The sequence below is a fragment of the Zonotrichia leucophrys genome, chromosome 2 (genome assembly GCF_028769735.1).
Source record: "Zonotrichia leucophrys gambelii isolate GWCS_2022_RI chromosome 2, RI_Zleu_2.0, whole genome shotgun sequence".
Classification (NCBI taxonomy): Eukaryota; Metazoa; Chordata; class Aves; order Passeriformes; family Passerellidae; genus Zonotrichia; species Zonotrichia leucophrys.
The window spans coordinates 42,839,155-42,864,045 of record NC_088171.1 but is presented as its reverse complement, the minus strand read 5'-3'; the positions used below and the strand labels follow the sequence as shown (position 1 = coordinate 42,864,045).

At 37.6% G+C, this 24,891-nt stretch overlaps 1 protein-coding gene across 1 annotated transcript in view; it reads left to right on the top strand.

The window, feature by feature from the left end:
- The first annotated feature begins 435 nt into the window (after positions 1-435).
- The window catches only part of TOPAZ1 (testis and ovary specific TOPAZ 1), a 39,384-nt gene continuing 14,928 nt past the window's right edge, over positions 436-24,891 (top strand). Inside the window, exons 1-11 of the mRNA XM_064703338.1 lie at positions 436-1,600; positions 3,020-4,578; positions 4,723-5,855; positions 8,306-8,367; positions 10,680-10,810; positions 12,769-12,830; positions 15,950-16,056; positions 18,283-18,368; positions 19,071-19,208; positions 23,497-23,560; positions 24,692-24,843. Of these exons, the coding sequence (XP_064559408.1) occupies positions 436-1,600; positions 3,020-4,578; positions 4,723-5,855; positions 8,306-8,367; positions 10,680-10,810; positions 12,769-12,830; positions 15,950-16,056; positions 18,283-18,368; positions 19,071-19,208; positions 23,497-23,560; positions 24,692-24,843 (4,659 nt within the window). The remainder of the gene's footprint in view (positions 1,601-3,019; positions 4,579-4,722; positions 5,856-8,305; positions 8,368-10,679; positions 10,811-12,768; positions 12,831-15,949; positions 16,057-18,282; positions 18,369-19,070; positions 19,209-23,496; positions 23,561-24,691; positions 24,844-24,891) is intronic.

The following is a 24,891-nucleotide window of genomic DNA, read 5'->3' as shown; positions in this document are numbered from 1 at the left end:
CGGCGTGGCGGCAGCTCGGCTCTTTGGGCGAGCAGCTGTGCTTGGACGAGGGGAGCGGATCGGTAGACGAGGGCAAATAGTGAAGGGGAGAGGGTGGGAAGGAGGCGCGGGAGGCTGCAGGCAGCGGCCTTCTTCAGTTTGGAGAGGTGCGGGGCCGCTTCCTTCAGCGCCATGGTCTGTGAGAGGTTGCCTCGGGTGTGTGTTTGGGGGCCGGGGCAGTGAGGGTGTCAGGAAGGGTTTGTCGGTGGCCGTGGTTTTTCTCTGGGCGGCCTGGGCTCCGCCGGCAGTCCCCGGAGGCGGCAGTCTGGGAGGGGCTGGCCCCCGCTCCCCGCTCGGGCCTGCAGCCGTCGTGGGTGCCGAGCTAGCGTGGCTGCGGCGGAAGCCGTGCTGGCGAGCGGGGTTTGTGGGCTCTGTTGCCGTCTCTGCGCCACCGAGATGCCGCAGTTGAGGTCAGGGAAGGTGGTGAGACCCGGCGAGGTGGAGCTGGTTGACCCCGAGGTCAGCAGCCCCGGCTCTCCGCAGGTAGGGCGTGAGCCAGAGGGAAAGCTGGTGGTCAAGCGGGGTCGTCGCCTGGCACCAAAGAGAAAGCCTGAGCAGCCCTTACCTTTCTTTCCACAACCTGTCACGCTCTCTCCCACTTCCTTTAAGTGTTTTGCTTTTCCTGTGGCCATGCAGAAGGAGCAAGGTGAGAACAGACAGAAATTCCCAGGTAGAAAAACCAAGGGAAACCAGCACAGGAAGTCTCCCCGAAGAAGCAAGGGTGTAGCTTCACTAATTTCAGACACAGATGAGTGTGAAGATTGGCAAGCAGCAGCCACGGCTGCAGCAATGTGCTGGGAAGAGACTCTGAGAGGGACAGGTCAAAGCCAACAGCTGTTTTTCTCAGGAACTGCTTTGCAGAAAAAGTTCTCAGCAGGGATTGAAAGGAATGAACATTGCTCAGAAGACCTGAACTTCTCAGGTTTCCACAAGGGTTCAGGGAGCTCAGGAACAGAAGGCAAACATTCCTGTATGGAAGTAAAATTACAAATCCCAAACTTGAAGAGGGGAATTGAGAGCGCAGAGAGACATGGAATATCCTGTTTTCCAGAACCAGAAGTTCTTCAACCCAAAAATGTCACGTGGAGTACTGAAGTGCAGTGTACTGACTGTACAATGACGCAGAATATGCAAATCCCAGATTTTAGGAAGAATTTGGGTGCTCAGGAAGTTGTCCCTGAACCAAAACCTCAGGAAGAGGTTTTTATACTAGAGAAGTTGAATGGGTGTCCATTAGTTGGATCAAGAACACTAGGGACACAGGAAAAAGAAGGGAGATGCTTGGGCAAGAAAGGCAGGAGATCAGTGAGGAAACCAAAAGTACATGGTCCCAAGGAGAGGGGTAGTTCTGCCTTGCCAAAACAGCATACCCAGTGTCCAGAGTCCAGAAAAGGAGCTCTGAGTAAGAGGAACAGAAATGCCTTGCTGTCACAGCAGCTGCAGGATCTGAGTGGACAAGAACAACCAACCACCAGAAGAAGAAAGACTCAGAAGCATTGCATGAAAGAAGAGCAGCAGAGCTCAAGCCCTCAGAAACGACCAGACAGCCCAGGGGAAAGTGGTAAGCACTGGTAGCTCCATTGTAGAAGTACAGGTACAGAATTTGTGCTCCCAAATTGGTCCTGAAGTAAGACCCTTTTAAAAACTGGCTGCTGACTTAGTTTGAGAAAAGCTAGGGTGTGTTTCACAGTACTGTGAATACCACCAGTCTTAGAAGACAACAGATTTTCAGAAAGAGGAAAGGCTTTTCCTGAAGGAGAAAAGAAGCCTGTTTAACACCAAGGAGAGGAGACCAGTTAGCCTTTTGGGGGGTAGAGAAAGGGGAAAGGAAGGGAGAGAGGAAGGGATATGGACAGAAACAGGCAGGCCGTTGGTGGGGAGTGCTGGGAATTTGTTTCTCTCAAAAGCATTCCCCACCTTTCTTCAGAGGTGGTCAGCCACAAGCAAAAAAGGGGGCAGTAGTTTCAGCAGTGCCAGAATAAAAGACAATCAAGTCCTCATTCATCTGTCTATTATCTGTTTATTTTTGATTATGTATGATGCTGTCTTCTTAACAGTGTCTGCCTTTATAGGATGCTGGGGTTTGGTCTCAGGACTTTTTAGTTTCTGTTTTATGAAAAATCCCAAAAGATGTAGAAGCAATGATTGTGTTTTGATGTTTTAAGAGAATGTTGAGTCAAACTGGAACAATTTTGAAAGAGGGGTTTTTCAAGTCTTTTTTTTTTTCGGGATGTTGTCTAAAAACATTGCTTTTGAAGTGAATACATTCAAATGACATATACTTACTGTAGATTATTAATATTTTATCTAAAATTAATATTTTATCTAAATATTCTGAAAGACAGATATTAACATTGTGTTTTACCTTGAAAACAAAGGTCTAAAAAAGCCAGCATTGTACTAGTATGCTCTTGAGTCCATTCTCTAGATTTTCAGATACACAGTTTTTTACATAATCTGTATTTGCTTTTAAATAAGAAGTAGTAGTCTCTAAAAATGCAGGTCCTTCAATTTTTCTGAATCTTCTTGATCAATCAAATGCATTTGATTGGACTGTGTTATCTGAAAGATATTCTTACAAATTAGTGTTCCTACTACAGAGAATATGCTGTGCAAACAAAAGATTTAAAGGCTGAGCGTGTAAACAGCATCTGCGTTTTCTTGCCAGATTTGCTCTTATTTATTTTCTACTTGTGTGGAGTACACAACAAATACACAACTTCCAGTGTCCTTATGACACTGTACAGTTCTGCTCCTCTTTGCATTTGTTCCTGAAGGTAATACATCTTTTTTACTCTTAAGTGTCCTAATAGCTTTCATTTTAAAAAAAAAGTCATAAAACTTCACTGAAATATTTTAGCCTTATATAGTGTCATGTTCTTTAGCAGCCTTTAATGTTTGGGGGTTTTGATTCTCTTTATAAAATAGTCTTTTTCTCTTAGAGTTTTCTTTAATGACATTTCTTTGTTTTTTTAATCAGCAGAGGAGCAGTGGAAAGCAATTGAGCAAGACTCTGGTAATTCACAGGCTGTAAAGAAGGTTAAGACAAAGCAAAACAGGGTAGAAGATTCTAAGGAAAAGGAATCTCACTATTCTAAATCTTCTACAGTTTCTGCTACAGATGACACTGAAAGCAAGAGCTTCCTATGCCATGGTGTAACAGAAGAGCCTGGTGTGCAGCGTAGAAAAAGGCAGCACAGATCTGGTAAAATCAAGCGCTTGCAAAGTTCAAGTGTGACTGCAGCTGAAGAAGTGATGAATGTGTCTGCAAAATGTGGTGCTGAACGTGGCACTAATGCCCTAAACCATTGCAGTGGCTTGTTCTGTGCAGCTGGAAAGAATCCATTGGTGGTATTACAGGACTGTTGTTACATCAACACGTTAGTGAAGCCTTCAGCTAGTGGAACTACCAACAGTTATAAATTAAATGGATTCTTCCATGTAGCCCATGGTACTGGAGAGCTGAGTGATAGAATTTGCAGCACTAGTAGAATGCAGAATGAGAGATCACTCATAAAAGGTGGTTTTTCACCTAATAAAGAAAAGAATGAAAATGAAGAAGGTTGTGTTTCAGGCTGCCTGAGTGAAAGCAGCAAGTGTTTAAGGGGAAAAAAGTGGAATATTGGTAGAAAGCCTAGAAAAAAGATGAAAATCACTGAGAAATCTGCAGACATGGCTAGTAAATGCAAGAAGTGTGAGTTACAAACAGAAGCAGCAGTTACCATGTCAAGCTCATTTTCAGTTTCAGGACTAAATCATACTTTCTCAACTTCGTGTGGTCATACATCAGATTTTGATACAGAAAAAAATACTCAGGAAGTAAAAACTGTATCAGCCTGGAGAAAGAATAGTACCAAATTACTTGCATTTGAAACTGGCTTTAAGATGACACCTGAGCTCTCTGCAATAGTAAAAGAAGAAAATTCAAGCAATGTGGCACGTTATGCAGCTGCCTCAGATAGCCGTGGAGCATTAGCTCAGATCCGTGATGTTTCTGATCAACACAAAAGCAAGACAGGAAGAAATTTGAACAAAGTTACTAAGAAATGGCAGCAGTTTACCTGTCAAAGAACAATACCCATGACTGGTAAAAAAGTTTGGCCTGTTGAATCCTGTGCAAGGACTTCTGAATGGTTTCTTAAAAGTCATAGGTTCGTCTCAGAAGGAAAAAGACTTTTAAAGGCTGCTTTTGAGGATTCCTCTGATAAAAGCAGTGTTAAAGCTGTGGAACGTAGTGCAGAGACTGTGAATGTGAGACAGCTGGATTTGCATACATCATTGGCAGAAATTACAAAAGAAATTACACATAAAAAGATTGATCCAAATATTGACTGTCAGGCTTCACATGAAACAATGGAATCCTCTTCTGTGGATATTTATGAGACTTTGACAATGAACAATGAAAATGGGGAATCACCAGTCAATACAGATAAAAATGCTGTGGCTTTTAAACGTGATAATGTGCAAGAAGTTAGAGCAACCTTGAATTTTGCAGCAGAACAAGAAGATGAAGATGAAGGAGATATAACAGAAGGAAATGTGTCTGTGACAGTCCAGAACAGTACAATAAAACAAGAAGATAAAGATGAAGGAGTTGTGACAAATAGAGACCTGTCTGGGACAGTCCAAAATGGCACAACAAAACAAAAGGATAAAAATGAAGGAGAGGTGACAAACAGAAAGCTGCCTGCAACAGTCCAGAATGGTACAACAAAACAAAAGGGAAAAAATGAAGGAGATGTGACAAACAGAAAGCTGCCTGCAACAGTCCAGAATGGTATAACAAAACAAAAGGATGAAAATGAAGGAGATGTGACAAACAGAAACCTGTCTCTGACAGTCCAGAATGGAACAGCAAAACGAAAGGAAAAAAATGAAGATGTGACAAACAGAAACCTACCTGCAACAGTCCAAACTGGTACAACAAAACAAAAGGATGAAAATGAAGGAGATGTGACAAACAGAAACCTGTCTGTGACAGTCCAGAATGGTACTTCTGCAAGTAACACAAACAGTATAAACTTCAGCCCTAAAGGATCAGTAGTGAAGCAGATATTTTCTGATTTAAACCTAATTAAACCATTAACCTCTGGAAACCTGACAAAATTCAAAATTCCTTTATGCAGAAACAAACCTAAATCCAAGAAACAGGAATCTGTCCATTCATTTGAAAGCAAAACTTGTAGTCCACTAGAGCTTCTTGAAAGCACTAGTCCAGGAAGGCAGAAGACAGGTGAAGAGACTTTTTTGGTAAAATCTGAGCAGGGTCCTCTTCCTGTCATGAGTGATGCTGCATCTCCAGCTTCCATACAGAAGAAAGCAGATGAGATTGATAGTAAGGACTTCCAGCACAATGGTTCTGTAAACCTCTCTGATGAGATGTCTGTGCTCCCTGAAAGTTTCTCTACATATCCACATCCTCTTCTTGATGGGCAGCCAGAGCCATCTGTGCCTGATTTCAGTGGTTCTGAGTGTGTGCTGAAATCTAGTTTTCCTGATCATTCTTGGAATGCAGTCGACCCCCTTGTTGGATTAGCAATAAATGGTGATAGAAAATCAAGAGGGAATTTTTCACAAAAAGTCAAAAGTCAGAATTTACCAGATATCCTTGAAGCTTACAACCAAGATGTTCTTGTCATTGATGTGATTCAGGATGACCCAGACCTTTTTGGAACCAGTAATAAAGAGGAGCTTGCACCTGCACGCTGTGAAAATTGTCCAGTGAGAGCATCCTGCATTAAAGACACAAAGGTGTATATTAAACCTGAGTCTCCTGTTCCATCAGAAAATAAATATTCAGTAGAAAGTAGTTTCAGGTATGCATATCATTCCTTTTTTTATCACAATATTCCCAAGTACTTTTATCTCATGTGCATATGCTTTGGTTGTAATGGTCAGGCTTCCTTAGAGAATTCCACTAATTTTTGTTTAAATTATTTCTTTATTTGATTTTCAGTGTCTAATTTTGATTGAGCTATGACAGTATTCTGAATGCAGATACATGAATTTGTTCTTCATAAGATCTGGGATAAACTCTGAATTGTAGGACAAGGTAGTCCTAAAGTGCTTGTTTGAAAGAAGGGAAATATGAAAATAGAAACAAAGATAATTAAAATTAATATTCTTGATTTGAGATAGCAGCTAGCCCTTTGAAGGAAGTTTTCTTAGTTGTAAAGTGGTATTATACTAGAAATGTTTTTACTTTTTAGGTGTAGCTTATTCTTCTCTTGAGTCTGTAAGAGTAAATGGTTGTCTCTACAGTAGTGTTCTGTTCTGCCATTCTTCTTCCCTCTTTTTCTCCTATCCCCAGACATGTGAATATTTTTCAGGGATGTGATTTGGCTAAAGTGTTGCAGAGGTTTATCATCCTGCATCTTCATTCAGCAAGTTCCTGGTGTAAATCATTAGGTGTTAAATGTTCTACTGGGTTTTCAGATGATAATAAAAGTCATAGGAGGAGGAAAAGAAATTTAAAGTGGAACCTAACTTTCGTAAATGAGATAGTAGTTCTTCATGGAATGAACTCATCTATTGTTTAGCCTGTTTTCTCTCTTAAGCTTTGATACTTGTGTTCAGTGAAAAAGTTTTAAGATTGAATTTTTCATTTTTTTCAAAGAAAAAAAAAGAGGGTTAAATAGAGATAATGCAAGATTTTCCTCCAAAGATTAGTTTTTTATTGAGATGGGTGTTTTAAATTTTTTTGTGTGGTCTTTCTAGGTGGGCTTATGCTACCTCTATTTTAAGTAGCACTTAAGTTACATTCAGGATTATATCTTATAGCTGCATTCTTTTTTTTTTTAACTCACTGCTCTCCTTATCCTTTCCTTTTCCTTAAACCCATGTGCAAAAGAGGAAAGTAATCTTCTTTGAGGTGCTGAACACTTTTTTGAACATGAGAATATAAAACTTTTAAATGTTAACAGAATACAGTTTCTGCCAAAACAAGCCTCTAGAGAACAGGGCAAGTCTGTAGTAAGAGCAGCCAACTTCTTGAGAAGCAGCTAGGCTGTAGCATTATAAATTTATTAGAAGGAGTATTCATTTCTTTCTGATACCTGTTGAATTTGTTTGCCATTAGCCAAGGGAAATAAAAATGCATGGTTCTTCTTTCTTAGAATTTCCCCTGGATTTGCTAAAAAAACAGGCAAAATTTCTTGGTTTACTTTTTACCTTCCATAATTTGATGCAGATTATTAGATGGTGATTACACATAGTTGATGGCAGTCAGGAACATATTAATATTATAATTCAATATGAGAATAGTAGTAGTAGTAGTAGTAGTAGTAGTAGTAGTAGTAGTTATTATTATTATTCAGTAGTAGTAGTATTGTTATTATTATTATTCAATATGAGAATATTGAAATAAGTTTTGTTGGGTAACTTATGATATTACCAGATAATACCAGACCATGGCCAGGTTTTTTGGGGGGGGGTTGGAGAGTTTGTTTGGGTTTTTTTTAGTTTTACCAAATACAACTGGGACCTCACAGGTTGTTTCTCCAATGCTTGCTTTTTGCATAGAGAAGAATGCTGGTCACTTCCAGGCATAAGGAAAACATTCTGGCCTGAAGCCTGAATGTGGCAGTAAAACTAATTTTTCACATATGCTTTTGTTTGCCACTTTCTCTTGCCTTGACTGGACAGCTTGCTGTCATTACACTTGGTGTCATTCACCAGGTACAGGCTTCTAAAATGTGTGATGATCGTGAGCATGTTTTATATATTCTATGTGTAACATTTAAGATATCTATTTGTCCCTCCTGAGCTTTTCTAAGAAGTATTTATTTTTCCCTAACTTATCTTTGAAATAGGTGAAGTATCTTCCTATGAACAGTTGTTTTTGTTACTCTCTTTGAGATTCATTGTTAAGCAAATTATTTTGAATATAAAATTACCGTAAATCACATTTTTTTAGAAACTGATGAATTGGCTCATTAGCACAATATTTTCTTTTTTTGCCATACAGAGAAAATTTCCCTTCTCAGTATTTTAGGCAAAGATTAAATGAGATCATAAGCTTTTATTGAAAATTTTGGGTTTTGAAATGTCTCGGTTTTACTTAACATGTTTAGGTGTACATCTGAAGGGATGAACATAAGAAAGCAAAAAGAGAAAGCTAAAAAGAGTCTTAAAACAGTGTATTGGTTGTAAGTGTTCTGTCCATGGCTAAAAGTATTACTGAGAACTTTTAATTTTATGTAACTGATAGATTATTTTTGCTTTTGTGGAAGATGGAAATCTTAAGTACACTTTTTGTTCAAAACAGATGTATGGAAGAATCTGGAAAGTCAAGTGATACTGAAAACTCCTGTAATTTGATGTTAAAAGGTAAGGGTCTCTGGAAGTTTTTGGTATATAATCCAAAGAAGAAAAAAACAAACAAACAAAAAAGAACTTGTCTACTTGTCTGGTTTTGTATTATCTTTTTATTTTTACAGCAGTTTGTCTCCTAATGCATATTGAGTCAACATCTTTCAAAATGACACAAGCCCAGGTCATGGAGGGAGCATGTACTTCTCTGTATTACTTATCTGTTGGTAGGACTAGTGGGTTGGAGTTGGGTTTTTTAATTTGGTTGTGATTCTGTGGTTTTTGACATTTCTCTGACAGTTTTAGGCAAAGAATTCTGTTAGTTGTTGAAATCATAGTAAGACTCTGAGTCCTGTAATAGTGCTTTGGAGTTTAGGTCAGAGTTGGAGGTGGTTGTTCTCTTGTGTTCATCAGCACACAGAATTTTGTAGGTTTATTTCCAGGTTGTCCTTTCAGGGTTTTTTTTTGTGGATGCTATGCCCATTCTACTGACACAGTGTTTTGTTTTTAAAGAATGCCTTTTTCTAAGGAAATAAGGTTACTTCTGATTTAGTGGGGTTTTTCTTCCTATTTAAAGCAGAACAGTCCAGCTAGGCAGCACATGAATGTGATTTGTTTTGTTTCCTGCTGGTATACCAAGGTATACCTAATATAGAAGTTTCTGCTAGATAGATTGGAAGAACAGGATTTTGACTTTGGATAGAAGCCCTTTACTGACAGTGGTGAACATACAGAGTGCTGAGACTGGTTTTGGAGGTTCATGGTGTTTCCCTTCTGTTATCAGTTTGTCAGCTTGTTGTTAATCTGACGTTCTGACATTACATGTTGATTTTGCTTTAGGCTTGAAAGATGTCAGTGGCAGTACCTCTTGTGCTGGTTTTCCACATTAATGTGTTATGTTCACGTACAAAGAGTGATTTCAGCAGATACTGCCTCCTGGAAAGGAGTGACTAGAGACTAGTAGGGGAAGAGAAGATCTCAGGCTTCAGGTATTAGAAGGCAAAATAAAAGGTTTTAAGAGCTCAGATACCAAGAAGCAAGTTCCCTGAGGAGGAGTCAGGAGGGAGTTCGCAGTTATGCCTGTGGTCATGTAAAGAGATTGGGGCCTGGGCTGTGGAATCTGCAATGCTGAGGTGATTGAAGCCAAACCTGGCAAAAAATTTTGTACTATTCAGTAACTTCTGCATGTTCTTTGTTGTTTTACTTCATGTTCTAGCAGACTTTGAGGCTGAAAGTTTTTGGTTCTTTTTGTGGTACCTAAAGTCCTTCCCAGATCTGAGAAGCAGGATCCCATCGTAATCTTAGATGAATATGCACACAGTAACTTACTGTTTAATACATGACTTTTAAAAAAAAACCTGCACAGAACAAAAGAAGGGTGCCTGGTTTTGCTAATTACTGACTATTTATGTATTTATTTAGAAATAGGTGTTACTGCTTTGGTGTCCTGTGTTACATTAGTGAAGTCATGGCTCCTTGCCTTAGTGGCTTCACCATTTAAGAAGTGGAAAAAGTACCACAGTTAAAATATTCTGGATGACATCAATCCTCTTCACCTTTCGAGTGGAAATCTTGTGTATGTTGTCTTCAGCCAGATGTGTCTTGTACTTGGTGATCGTAGAGACCAGGGACTGTAAGAGAAAAGCCTTTCCAATACTAATCTGATTCTTTCTTCCTGTGTCTGGACAGCACAGTGCAGTTGGAAGTCATTTGTGTGATCCAGTAGTGAATTTCTTTTCTATGCAGAACTCTTCTGTTGTGCTTAAACAGCCCTTTCAGAACGTTGCAGCCAGATGTGTCATTCATTTCCTGTGGCATCTGCTAAAGGTGCTGAAATTTCCTGACACTGAATTCTTACTGAGTTTACTATATCACAGGAATTTGGAGTTTCTCAGAGCTTTCTATATTTACTTCAGTGTTGCATCATGTCAGTGTGATTAACTTTTGCCCTTTTGTAACAAAGGCGAAGTCTTTTTGCTTAGCAAATTGCCACACATATCTTTGGCTGTGTTTTAATAAAACAGCTTAACTGAGTTTATTTCTAAAGTATTGAATTCAGTATTCTGTAAGTAAATGTGTTCTACTGTTCAACAGGGACCATTAAAGAACATAGTGCTTGGATAGAACTTTAATTGCAGATTCGGCCTAATATTTATTTGGAATGATTCCTGCCTTAAGCATGAAATATTTTTCCATAAATTTCACATTTAGAGGGTCCTAGGAGTTCTTAAATATCATTAGTTCTAAGCCTTTGTAGTATTTAGGAAATAAAAGCTTTGTTGTCTTGTAGCATGGGAAACACATAAAGCAATGCGTTTATACATTTTCAGCTGAAGATGTGAAGACCCACAACTCCTCCAGAGGAAGCAGTCCTTCAGGAGATGTTAGTGAGGACTTTCTTGAAGATAGGCAACAGAGCAAACTAGATGAACTTTTGACAAGTTTGGATGTGGATGAAAAGGTACTGAGAAATTATGCTTTCTCTGCTTAAATAGTTTAAGAAATTACAATCCACATAATTGGATAATTTTAATTACTAATGCTGTTTTATCAACAAAATCTTAAATTTCCTGAAATAAAAAGAATATTAGCATTTAGTGGATGACTGTGTATTGGCAATGTAATCTTCACTTAACAGAACTTGACTTTTTTTTTAATTGTCAATTAAGCTTCAAATTGGAAGTGAAACAGAATATTATTACATCAGTTGTTGCAGTAACAACTGATATTGTATTCCCAATGGTATGAAAATTACTGTTCCAGTGTACTCCTATGAGTACTGCTTTGCATGTATGACATTTTTACATAACATACCTAATTTTAAATGTTGCTGTTAAATGCCTCTCAGTATCAGAAGGATGGGGCAATGTTGGAAAGCTGGGGAGCTGCACAGCCATCATGCATCAAAAAAAAAATCATTCTGGGCTTCGTTACTTGGGCAGAAAGGCCTTTAACATACAGATTTCTGGCTGTTCAGAGGGAATAATTTTCATGCTTACTGACTTTATCTGACCTTTCTCTGTCTTCCCTCCTCTAGATAATAAGTCTAGGTCTTTTAAGATTTACTGAAGTTTTATACTATTTGTTTCTTTGATAATTACTTGGAATTTACATCTCTCTGCCACTCATACGTTGTTGCTTTACTGTTTTCCACTACTCCAGGAGTGGCTAGCGGTTTTAACGGGATAAGTTAAACTGTAAAATTCACAGGGTTAAAATTGGTGAGTAATTGGGAAGTTAATCAAACAGCAGAGAATCAGTTTCCCTTTAAGCAAAAAGTTGTTTAAAAAAAGAGAAACATTTCCTTCAGCAAATGGAATTGGGGCGGCTAACATGCAATTCACAAAGTTAACAGTGCCGTTTTGTTTGCTGATCTTTTGGAGAGACAAAAAGGGTCTGTCAAATTGTAAGGTTTGCTGAAGGTGGGGTACTTGCTGCAGTATTACCAGGTCAGTCCCATTTGGATTATTTCATAGCTTTGTGGCTTTATAAAATCAGTGTCCTAGTGCTTCCTTTTCTATGCTGTGTTGGACAGTAGAAAATATGTACAAATAATCTCACCCAACCCAAACTTAAACCACAAGATGCATACTAAGCCTTACCTAAACCGTTCTGTATGTGGATAGAAAATAGCAGTGCACACCTGCAGGGGGAATGCGATGGCAGAACCCTTGTTGCAGGTACTCTACCATCCGGGGGGATTTTCAGATTATGCTTTTGTGATGGTTTTTCCAGTTAATAATCCTGTGAGAAGGGCAAAAACTACGCATGGAGAAAATGCAAAACTGTTCTGGAAGTGGTAAAATAAAGTTTGGAAATCCAATGAGAACATAGTCATCTCTAGTTCTTTGGCTGTAATCAATTTGTAATAGAATATGAAGTCCTAAGTTACTTTGTGAAGCCAGGATTCTCTGACTTCATTCTGAATTAGTCTTTTCAGATTCTCTCCTCCAAATATGTTTTGTGCTGTCTTTTTTCTCCATATCGTTGGGGATTTTTTAACTGTCCACGATTGCATAGAGCTGAGAAAAAGGCTTAAATTCCTCCTCAGTGCAGTTTTAAATTTCATTAAACTTGTTGGAATAACTTTTGTGGTGTTCCACCCATCTGTCAGGCACAGTTAAAGTTGGGCAGTGGGCATAAAAATTGCTGAGATTATCATGGGAGCAAAGAGAAGTGAAGACAGTCACACTGTCTTTTTTTCCAGTTAACAACCACTATTTTAAAGAACACAGTGTATAAACCAGTCTGTTCATTAACAAAGATGTGGTAGGAATAATCCTACACAGCAAATAACAGTTTTTACAGTTAAGTCTTACCATGCCTTGCAATGATCTCTAACAGTTTTAAGTCTGTAAAGTATAACAGCCTTAGTAGTGCTTTGTTGTACCTGAAAATAACTTATGAATATCTTCACAGTTACAGCTTGCAGATGGAGTGCCTGATGTTGAAGAAGAAAATAAGAGTGAAGCTGGAAAAAGGTACATATAGTGTGTCCTTCATGTAACCTGTGCCATTCCCCAGTTACTATACAAATAAAACATGTTGTTGTTACCTGAAAACCACCAGTATTTAATTCAGTTTTCCATGTTACTGTAACTATGTGATGAAGAAAATAAATACATGAAATAATATAATTTCACTCCACAAAGTACAGAGCAAGTGTAGTCATAGCCTGACAGGACAATAGGGCTTATTTTGACTTTTGACTGGTGACAAAATATACTAACTTCATGACAGTGTCTCACTTTTGCATCTCAATGTGAGCATAGCATGAGATGCATTTCTTGCCACAATAGAACTTAACCAGAACTTAACAAAACCAAAAAATAGTAATAAATAAGTCATGAAGCTTTCCTTTTTCTTTTCTGCTTATGAAAGAATTGAAAGATCTCATTCAAATTCAGGCTGACAAATATTTGTACAGCAGTAGAAAAAGGTGCTTAAAAACATGTCACATGCAGTTAAGGACGTGCTTTACTGTTCTTCTAGCTTCAAGCTGTGTTTGCAGTGTTTATTGTACACATTTCTTAGTCTGATTTACAGAATCACGGGATCACTGAGTAAGCTGAGTTGGAAGGGATCCATGAGGATCAAGTCCTACTCCTGGCCCACCACAGCGCTATTCCCAAGAGTCACACCATGTGCCCAGGAGTACTGTCCAAGTGCTTGTTGAGCTCTGCCAGGCTGGTGCTGTGACCACTTCCCTGGAGAGCCTGTCAGTGCCTGACCACCCTCTGAGTGAAGAACTTTTTTCTAATATTCAACCTAAATCTTCCCTGACACATCTTCAGGCCATTCCCTTGGGTCCTGTCACTAGAAAGAAGAGATCAGTGCCTGCCCCTCCTCTTCCCCTCACGAGGAAGTTGCAGCTGAACAGACCAGGTGACCTCAGGCGTTCCTCACCAGGCTTCCCCTTAAGGCACTTCACCATTTTCATTGCCCTCCTCTGGACTCTCTCTAATAGTTTAATGCCTTTCTTACATTGTGGCACCCAAAATTTCACAAAATATTCAAGGTGAGGCCACACCAGTGTAGAGCAGAGCGGGACAGTCCCCTCCCTTGCCTGGCTGGAGATGCTGTCCCTGATGCCCCCCAGGGCACACTTGGCCCTCCTGACCGCCAGGGCACTGCTGACTCCCATTCAGCTTGCCATCAACCAGGACCCCAGGTCCCATTCCACAGCACTGCTGTCCTGCCTTTCATTCCCTGGTCTGTCTGTGCTTGCAGGGCTGTCCCATTCCAGATGCAGAATCCATCACTTTCCCTTGTTGAACTTCATACTGTGGCTGATTGTCCAAGCCTGAATTACTGTCAGACTGAGACATTTTCATTCATCAGCAATCCAGAAATAAGAGAGAATTCGTTTTTGTAGGAAAGGTATACTTAGGATAAAATTCTCAAGTAATTAGGAGAGAAATAGCTTATTTTAGAGTGTTGTGGTTTAGGAACAGTAATCACCAATTAGCTACTGCAAAAATTAACCCTGTCCTGGCTGAAACTAGGATATAGTAATTTTCAAAATAACCAAGAAACCTTAGCTGACATAGTAGAGTGTACTGCTTTTTTCCAACCACGCTCACATTTCTGTGACAGACTTGAGTCTGCCAGAAGTCTGTTAGAGAATACTGCATCTTTTTGTTAATCCACTAGAGAGCTCCAAGCTCCTCCTTCTGCTATAAAGTACCCATTTAAATTTGCCTTAGTAGCATAAATAGTTCTATATATTACAGAATAAGTAGATTGTGCTGAACAAATTATGTTTGTGCAATGCAGTACTCTGTGTGGTTAGAGAAGAGGCCTTCCTTTGGAGTTGAACTTTTCTCTAGTTTTACTGAAAAATGTTACCATTGCAAAGTTTTATCTAGAAGAAAACAGTTGCTGTTCTTATTTAGCAAACTCCTCTTCTAGTGATGCTGTTACTAAAAAAATGCTTGTAGATGTATATAGTTTACAGTTCCTGGCAAAATAGTGTGTGGTTTCATGTTTAGATTAAAGAAATCTGAAGGGAAACTGCCGTGAAAATCCTATTGTGTCAGAACTGAGGCTAGCATCATGAAGAAGCATAAGATTTTATGTGGTAATCTGAAATTTCTGAGTAACTAAAACTGCAGGTTTTTTGTTCCCTCTGGAAACCAACCCAAATGCATTGATGAGAATAAAGATTCGTCTTGAAAAATTTGGGTTTGTTAACTGCAATTTCTTTCTTTCTACATTAGCATTTTTATTTCAAATTATATTGAAAACATCCTAAAGTTTAGGAACTATTTGAATTGTCTTGGTTATGAGAAGTATTAAATATCTGGAATCCCTTATAGGAGGTGGCAACTCTGTCTGCAGAGGAGCAAGCAGGTTAAAACCAGGATTGTACTGAACCAGGATTCTTAATGAAAAGGGGGAAGGGGAGCAAGATCTCATGAAAGGGGATTCTGTTTTCCCTGTGGCTTTGTTTACAAATACAGAAGAGATTACCAAGTGTTTTGCTAGCAATATTTTTATCTTATTTTTGAAAACACCACATTTTAGTCATTTAATTCTCTTGAATGTACATATTTGAGAATAAAAGCAGAACAGTCTTTAATTAGGGTTCTCTTTGAAATCACCTAAATCTTCTGTCCAGTAGTCAGTTTTTAGGAAAGAGAACAGTTGACTCTTTAGATGTAATTTGAAGAGCCTTGGGATTTACTCTTTGGCAGATATTACATAACAGACTAAGATTAAGTAGATGCTTCTTCAGAGGTGACAGAAATCATCTCAATCTTCTTGTCAGCATGGTGGAGGGAGTGGTTCACTGGTGCGTTTTCTACTTATTTATCGAATTTCGTATGGTCATGCGCTAGGGCAGGATAATCTCAGCTAAAATCATAATCAGATTGGACCAGGCAAATGAGAGTAATGAAAGTAAAATTGTTGGGACTGCTGGCTGTTTAAATTTATGGCAAGTTTTGAAGTGTTGCATAAAGTGTTGCATAAAGTGTTGAAGAAATTCTCATCTTTTATACACTTAATCCTTCTTTTAAGGCATGCAGTACATGAATGGAACCCATGTTAAATTTGGTTAACTAATTTTAACAAAATTTTGGTTTTTAATATTCAACAGTGACTGTAAATACAAAGTGAACTGTGAATTGCTATCAGGATTGCCATTGAATGACCAAAAAGTAAATATCTTCAGTGGAACTACAGAGATGAAATCCTGGACAAATGGTATTGTATGCTGTGTTGATGAGCCCGTCATAATTTTTTATTTGTGCTTTATTTGCCAATGAAATCGTAAGGACTGTCTTCAGTTCCTGAAGATATTGACTGGAGTTTTACTTTGCATATATAAAAGTAAAACTGCAAGATCTCTTGGTGGGTTAGTGAGAGGTTTGGGGTTGGGTTTTTAGCAAAATTCTATTCTAGAAATAATTCTGTCTGGTATTTTTGCCTCTCAGATACTTTAATGGTAGGGGAGCGCATGCATTCTTAGTAGTCTGACACATTGTGTTTGACATGTGTTATCAGCAAGTAACTTGTTTCCCTTTATTTGTGGTCAGAGAATGTGACTGCAGATTGGGTTGGTTGATTGTTCTTAGTAAGATTTGCTGAAGTGGTTTGCCCACCTTGCTGAAAGTCAGAACTTTGTTGTTTATGCCAATTCAAATTGTTTTGAGGCATTCACTAGACTGGATCAAATAATTATATGGATTTCATAAGTAGCACTTCTTGTTGACCCAGTCTGTTTCACATGTGGGAAAAATATCTGTGCCACCCGAGAAATCATAATGGAACTGGAGTCACTGCACATAACAAATCTGACATTTAGCCTTGCATAAATGTGTGGTTTATTTGGCATACAAGATAGAGAAAAATAGGAATCAATTACTTGTGGATAGATACTGCATTCTGTTTCTTTGCAACAGGTGCTTTGGAAATAATTGTTTTTAGAATTATTGACTAAAATGGCTATTTATAAACATGGATTTCTTGAATTAAGATCAGTGACAGGGGTTCTTGTTTAGTTTCAAATTGTACTGTCAGTCTGAGCTTGTAGAACAATTTTATCATCATGCCATTTAACAGCATTTTCAGGTAGTGCAAGAAGCATATGCTATAAAATAATTTTTGAATATGTCTTCAGACTCCAGTTGTTTGAAACTATTCATGTCTTGGGCCTTCAGAGTACACCTTCTGAAGATCTCTTCAAAGTCTTCCTTCTTAAAGTTATTTGAAAGTTGCCAAAGCAAGAGTTTCTGTGCTAGGACAGACAGGGCAAAGCAGCCTTTTATTCCCAGAACTGTGCAGGCAGGATTTGCTATTCCACTTCAGGGCCTGCTTCCCTACAAGTCTGACCTACAGTCAGCAAGGGAGAATGCAAACTCTTGAAAGGAGCTGGTCAAAAACTTTGTGCTTGGGGATGGCAAGAATCTGGAGAAAGATCAAATTCCCCGTGGCATTTTTCTTCAGCTGTGGTTAGCTCTTTTCTCAGCCGTTTTCTTGGATTGAATACTAAATGTATCCAATCCTGAACTTGCAGCCCACTGTCACTTCACAAGTTTTTGCAGTGTGACAATACATCATGTTGGAATCCCTAAAGTTAGGGATATATAACACATAACATTTAATACTCATTGTTCTGCATTGTGCTCTATGCTTCCTATCCTGGGATAGCCCTATCTGTTAGGAAGACATGGAGATGAAGAGCTATGTACCTAGCACCAGTCTATAGAAGAACATTAATTATTGGATGCTCATTAGTAACTTCAGTTTGCTAGAAGGGGCTAAGCACCCTGTCTTTTGAGCACTCACTTCTTCAAAGGGGCCAGATGGGAATCCTAGAATGCAGGGCATTCAAAAACTCTCATTTGTCTTTAGATATGGAGTTGAAAACTTGAACTTCTATCTTCCATTAACATTATTCAGTTTTCAAAGAAAGAAAACTGCCATTCAATAATAATTAAAGTTCTAAAACCAAGTTTCATGGTTAAGAAACCAGTTACTCATACTGGGCTTAAACTTTCTACTTGCCTTGCTTAAAACATAAGAATATGAAAGGTTTTCTATCAGTTCAGAAAAAATAGCTTAAATTTAGGGCTAGTGATGTTGGAATGCAAAGATTACTGATAAAGTGGGTAGGTTTTGAAATTAAAACTTCTGGATATTTTTATTCCTTTTCTTATCTCTGTAAGTTAGAGCAGGATCCTTGGATAAAGTAGTGAAGTTTTTAATTTAAATGTGCTTACTCTTGAAGTTTGTGTAAAGTCTCACTTTTAGGATAATTAAGAAAACTGTAATTTAAATTACTGGCTTTAGACTGCATTAATCAAACTTTCATTAATCATTGCTGTGACTTGAAAGAACTATAAATATAAAGGAAAATAAGACAAATGAGAATGGTTTCAATATGATTCATTTTTATTATGTGATTTGTGCCCTCATCCTAATTTTTAGGTTACAAATCTTCGGGAAGAAGTACTTCACTGCCATTGAAGAATTGTGGAGATTTTGAGCCATGGAAGATGGAGAAAAATGCAAGTGTAAGTTGTTAAATCTTTGCCTTTGGCACTAAATCTCTTATGGCTATTCAGACAGTTCCCCATGTATCAAGTCACAAACTGTGAATCTGTATATGCTTATGTTTTTACACCTTTAAAGATGCTATCACTGAGTAAGTATAATTTACAAGAACAAAACCAGTGATGAAGGGGCTGCTATTCACAGTGAATTTTTCTTGATTTCTGTTTTCAGCTTAAGCAAAATCAAATAATTATTTTTGCTTTATTGATGTTCATAGAACTGAAAAGCAGACAAGGTTTCACATGTTCACCACAGCCTGCTTTATCCATGATGCTGGGCGCTGGAAAAGGGTTAAGGAAATTGATGCCCCAGAATTCTCAGATGATGACTCAGAGCTATGCAGGAACTTGTCACCTTTCTCCTTCCTCTCTACTCATTGTCCATCTCATTAAGCAGTTCTTGCATTATCCCTGTTTGTGGTCTTCAAGGCAGGCTTTTGTTGTATTAGACAGTAACGTGATATGGCAAGGGACTGATCTTAGAAATGCTGCAAGTACAGTAGAGAGGTGAGGGTTGTTTCAGAGGCTGAATTATAGATCACATTTTCTGATTTTGTTTAGAGTTTGTAGATATTTTTAAATTTTAAAAAAACAAAGACCATGTTTCCTTTCAAGAAATATTATTTGGCTTTTTCTGCTTGTTGTAATTTTATTTTATTCCAGGCTTCTCATTCAGTCCAGCAGATCCTTGATGCACTTAACTTACCCCGTAAATACTGCAGATATTATTTCATGACTTCACGTGGGTGTGAAAGAACAAAATGTTGGTTCTGTCATGTTCCAGGACAAGGGGATGAAAAGGTAAAGTATTTAGTGAAGTAGGGAAAATATTCTAAATGTGAACACTTTTTAAAACCAAAGCATCATCTCCTTTGTTCATTTATATGTGGAAAGTAAGTAATCAATCAGAGAATGATGGATGAAAAATTTCTTGAGAAATTCTTCCTCCCAAGATCTTCTAAAGTTTTTTTTAAACATGGTGTAATTTTGAACTAGTGGGTGCTTTAACATACATCAGCAATTAGGCTGTACAAATACAGAGTAGCAGATTCTGAGACATTTCTATCCTGGGCATCAGAGACTTGAAGCAAACCTGTGCAAAGACTTTGTATGTACTTTTAAGGCCAAAAGCCATCTGTGGTATATTACCTTGTGCATATTTGGTGCAACAGTAGGCGTGTTTGTTTTAAGATGCTGTAATCTTCTTAAATAGAGCAGCAATTCTCATAATATTTGCAAGCAAGAATATTTTTCCAATGATGGGCAAATTTTCAAATCATTTTCAGATCATTTAAGAGAGGCATTTTGAGTTTAATGCTTCCAAGAAATGTGCAAGGCAAGCTAGTTGTACTGACAAGTAAAAAAATTTTGAAATTTGCTGTATGAAAGTTTTGTAAGTTAACTGAAAGTAAATAAAAACATCAAAGCAGGTAACAATATAGCAATAACAAAATAGCAATAACAAATGCCTAACTTGTCCTCATCAGGTCTTACAAGATTTATTTCTTACCTACCATCTTACTGGTATGAGTGCAATTTTATCATTGATGTCAGTAAGTAAAAAATTTCTGCATCACAATGTAAAAAAATTACTTGCAGTTAACCTGTTAGACATGGTTGCTAGAAAAATTAACACCTAAAGCAGCTTGTCCACCTTCCTGATATCTTAAATATGCTGTGTCCAAATTTTTAAAATACATCAGTGTAATTTGGTTTTATTTTTCTTAATGTTTTCTCTTTTCTTTTGTATTTATTTTATATGGAACATTTTTTCCTTTTTTCTCAAGTGTGATACATCTTTGGCAGGCTGTTGTGAATAATTGTAATTTTCAGCTAGTTTATCTGAATTATTGTGGTTTTTATTCCTTCATTATATTACAGGCACACTAAATTGTTTGCCTAAGATTATTAAAAATCCATTCCATTTGATTTGACTTGTGGTACAGCACTCCAGCAGACTTTAACACTTCTACCCACCAAACCTAGACAAACTTTCTTGGTAGTCTAAAAGTATGCCTGAGTTTTGTTTGTTTGTGTATGTATTTATGTTTTTAGACCTGTCCATTTAAAAATGATAATAGGCCAAGCACCTCATGGTGGCACCAAAGTACAGAAAAGAAAAACAGGTAAAGAAGCTATAAAGGCATCTGATCTTGTGCAGGATCATTTATTCCAGGAGGAATAAATCTCTCCAGGAGAACTGTTATGCAGACTGATGGTCCACTTGCTTAGAGCTCAGTGTTCTCAGTGATAATAGTCACTGAGTGTTTGAAGAGAAATACCTTTCCCCATAATGATGTTTTTTCTTTTTCGTTAAGTAACTGGTTGATGCTTTAAAGCATAACTTCCTAATATTTAACACTTTACAGTTGTAGTTGATCACACAACACAGCCATGCTTGAATTCATAAAAACATCATATGTTTTGAAAATCAGGATATTCTTGAGCTCAGCAAGTTGTAAAAATTATCAAGTTTTTGGGTTTTTTTTAAAAGATGCCTTTCATTTTCAAACAGTGAAATCTGTTTTGTGTTAGATAAAGTAAACAGAAGACTATTTCAATACTTGCCAGAGTATTTAAGGGAAGGGTGGGTCTTAACAATATGTGTCAGTGATGGAGAAGAGGGTAAAGGAGATGTTGCTGGATTCTACTCCATGGTCCTCAGTGAAAGGACAAGACACAGTGAGCTTAATACAGTAAATTGTTTTGCTCAAATGACATTTCAGAATGTGGCACGGGCAATCATTTCATGGTTAAATAAGTGGTTCCAAAACATGTTGTTATGCAAGCCTTTCTTTTCTCTTCGTGATCCCCACTCATTGATTTTCTTTTTTACTCCTATCCTATTGAAGAAGTTTTTATTTTCTGTGACTTCATATTCTCCTTTTCCTTCATCCTGTGAACCTCCTAACCGGAAACAAAAAATATATAAAATAGGAATATTTCTTCCTTCATTAGTGTTGTCTTAAAACTTCAGGGCCTTGGATATATGCTTCTGTTGTGGTGGATTTTGGTTTTGTTTTTTTAATGTGTCTTCCTAAAGAAATGTGATTCTACACTGTCTTTTATTTGTGTCTCTAACCACCACTAAATGACCTTTGAACTTTTTGGTCAGTTTCAGCCACATTGAATAGGAATTGTGCATCTCAAAGCTTCCACAGCATTCCTGTAAGAAGGATCCTGGTTTTGATCTTACTGAGATAAAGGCTGCAGTATGGGGGTTTCTTCCTTATTAATGGGCACTGGCTGGGAGATGCTGGAGTATTTAGTGAATTCCTGTCCTTGTTCTTCTGAAAAAGCACCTCTGTGTTATTGTAGTAGCACCATGCTCTTAGTGGAGAGTTGGTTGGTTGGTGGTATAAAACACAGAGGCCATTATTATGATTTTATTAAATTGTCATGTTAAATGAGTCAGGGAAACAACTGACATGACAGAATAGTGTGATATATGCTGCCTTTTGAAAAGAGGAATAATCTCTTTCATGTACCTACATTCAAAATCTATTACAGCTAACTCAAAATTTAAAGATTCTGACATTTTTACATAGTCTGTGGGTGCAGTTACACCTTTCAAAATTGGGACAACTAAATCAACTGGAGCCTTCTAGAAGGTGTAAATGAGTAACACATTTAGTTTCTTTTATTAATGTAATATAGCATGTCCCGTGATTGAATGCTACTACAAGTGGTTGTCCAAGCAATTTCACCAATACTTGGAACAGACAGAGCTCCAGATGCAATCTTGGCCTTTTTTGGGAGTCAGTCCAAAGAAGGAAAAAAATGGATTCCATAAGAAAGCAAACTAATTTCCTTACTGTAAGCTCAAATTTATTCTGGAAATACCCTCAGCCACCTGGGAGTATAGATTTGGATTAAGTGAGTTAACCTGTTCCCAAGTGACACTTCACATAAATTAATGATCAAAAATTTGACATGTTTTTCTGAAAGGTGTATCTTGGAATATAGCTCAACATTGCAATACTACTTCCAAATAAAAACAATATGCTTTATTTATACTTAGATGTATAATTTTTGTATTCTTTGGCTTGATGCTCTAAACAGGTTAATGGCTTTAAAATAAGATGTCTTGGCCTTAAACCAGTGTTTTTGCTTTTATGATAATTAATTTGCTGCATAATGAACTTCATGAGTAAATCCTGTGTCATTTTGAAGTTGCATGTAAAAGTAAACTGATTCAGTTATATATTACCATGACTACTAATTTAGGGCATTTTCCGTCTCTTGATGTTTAACTATTTCACAAAATAGTATTAAATATGACCAGTTTACGTTGTTGTGCAGAAAGACTGTTCTAGAAGTGACAGAGAATTTCTAAAAGGGGGTGGGGATTTTCTTGAACTTGGAATTCTAAGATATAACATCAGTAGTCTTTATTTCTTCATCTGCAGAGATGGAGTAGTGTAAGTATGTAAATATGTAAAATGTGTAAGTATCACAAAGCTGACAGCTTAAGATGTTAAGACAAGAATGTTCAAATACTAAATAACATTAAAATATCTAGGTGTGGATTTTTTTTTAGTCACTTCAGTCTGTGGTGAAATGGCTCATTAAATCAAGTTAGTTCTGAGCTTTTTGTTCTGTGTCCTTATGAATGATTCTTTGTGACAGTTGGTGTTACCAGCTTAATTTCTGGATGATTTTTTGATTTCTTGGTAGTTTCATGGAATTTTTACGTATCATGTTTCACTTTCACATTTTTCCTTCCCTTTCGTGGTTTACAGTCTGCCACATTTATGCTAGCTCTGAAGTAACTGCATTTTCAAATTTTCTTTTTTTCTTCTTTTTTTTGTTTACTGTATTATATACATACACATGCAAACATTTGTGGTCCCAGCAGCCTCTTTCCCAAACATTGCATCTGCATTATTTTTCAGTTTGATTTGCTGGCCATTTGACAGAGCCTTTGCCTACAGACCCCATTACCTTCTTAAATCATTTCTCAGTATGTATGGCTTACATGGAAGCAATGTAAAGCTCATTATATAATAGAACTCATGCTTGTGAGTAGTTCTTTTGTTCAGCATAAACTGAAGTTACATTTTACTATAATTTTTTTCTTTTTTTACAGATTTGCATGGCAATTCTTAGGACATACATTAGTATCAAAGAATCAGGCCTCCTAAAACGTGCAGGTATGGTATAGCAGTAGCTGTTGATGATCTTTGTTACTTTGCTTATTTAAAGCAAATTAAATAGGCTGCCAAAAGAGAAATGACTGCCACTTCAGCAGTGAATAAAAAGTTCTTCAAATTAAAGAATACATTCAATCCCTGTGTTTTAGTGGTTCTGTTTCCCAGTAAGGCTAGAAATTTAGATAAGCACTTAGCTCAGGAGGTTCTTAGAAATCTTACTTCCCCATAAAATGAATATACCTGACTGTAACTAGACTTGGGAGTAGAAATATGTAAATAGGGCAGGTAGGAGGTTTAACAGAACCTAAATTTTATTAAGGTGCTTTTGAACACCCTGGCCAAACATCAGAAACCCAAAAAGATGAGAATGGAAGCTCTTGAAATTAAGTGTTGCTACTGCACCCACCCCCAACAGATTTAGTTTAGTCCTTACACCATATATGCAAAGGATTATGATTAACACATTTTAGGGACTGCAGTTCATTCAGGCCCATCTGAGCTTTTGAGTTCAGTCAGAAAGGGCTTTTGTTTTGTTTTTACTCTGGACAGTGATTTCTTTTACACCGGTCCTGAGCAGTCTTTAAGGTTTTGAAAGCCTCTTAGAGTGCAGCAGAATGAGAATGGGGAATTCAGTTGCTCCGTGTGCTGCAGTGTTCCCATGCTGAACACGAGTGTTTTAATGTGGGTAACACTGGAGACCAGCAGGCCACAGAGCATGTTTGTCAAGGAAGGGTGGCACTGGAACAGGTTGTAAGACCATCCACTGTAACACAGCACTTCTAAATCTTCCTGTCTGGAAAGGCCTTACTACCTTGATGCATGTACCAGATCTAACCTGGGTTTGTGCATTCTTCTTGTGCTGCACCAAATCAGCTAAACTTGCTGGGAGCCTACCGAGCTTACAGTGCTCAGCTCAATGATACAACATATTTCAGAATAGTCAGTTTGGTTCTGGAAAGGTTAACTCTGTATTCAAACTGGATCCTTTCATTCATATTTCTCTATCCCTGTTCCATAATATCTTGGACAATTAACATCATTACACTGTGTCTAAAATGTAAGGAAATAACTTGTTTAAATAGTTAGCATCAGTTAACCCCAAAGTGAAATTCAATTTAATTGCTTTTTCAGTCCAGATATTTGTGCAGTATTACAAAGAAGTTACTCCTGGTATAGATTTTGCTTCTGAAGTGCTGAATGATCTTCTTCTTTCATTGCTCAACAACTGTTTGTTGCCGGAAGTATTTCAGATATTGAATGTAATTGTACAAATCAAGACACTGGTAGGTGACTTTGTAATATTTTTTAAATCTTACTTTCATAATTTCAGT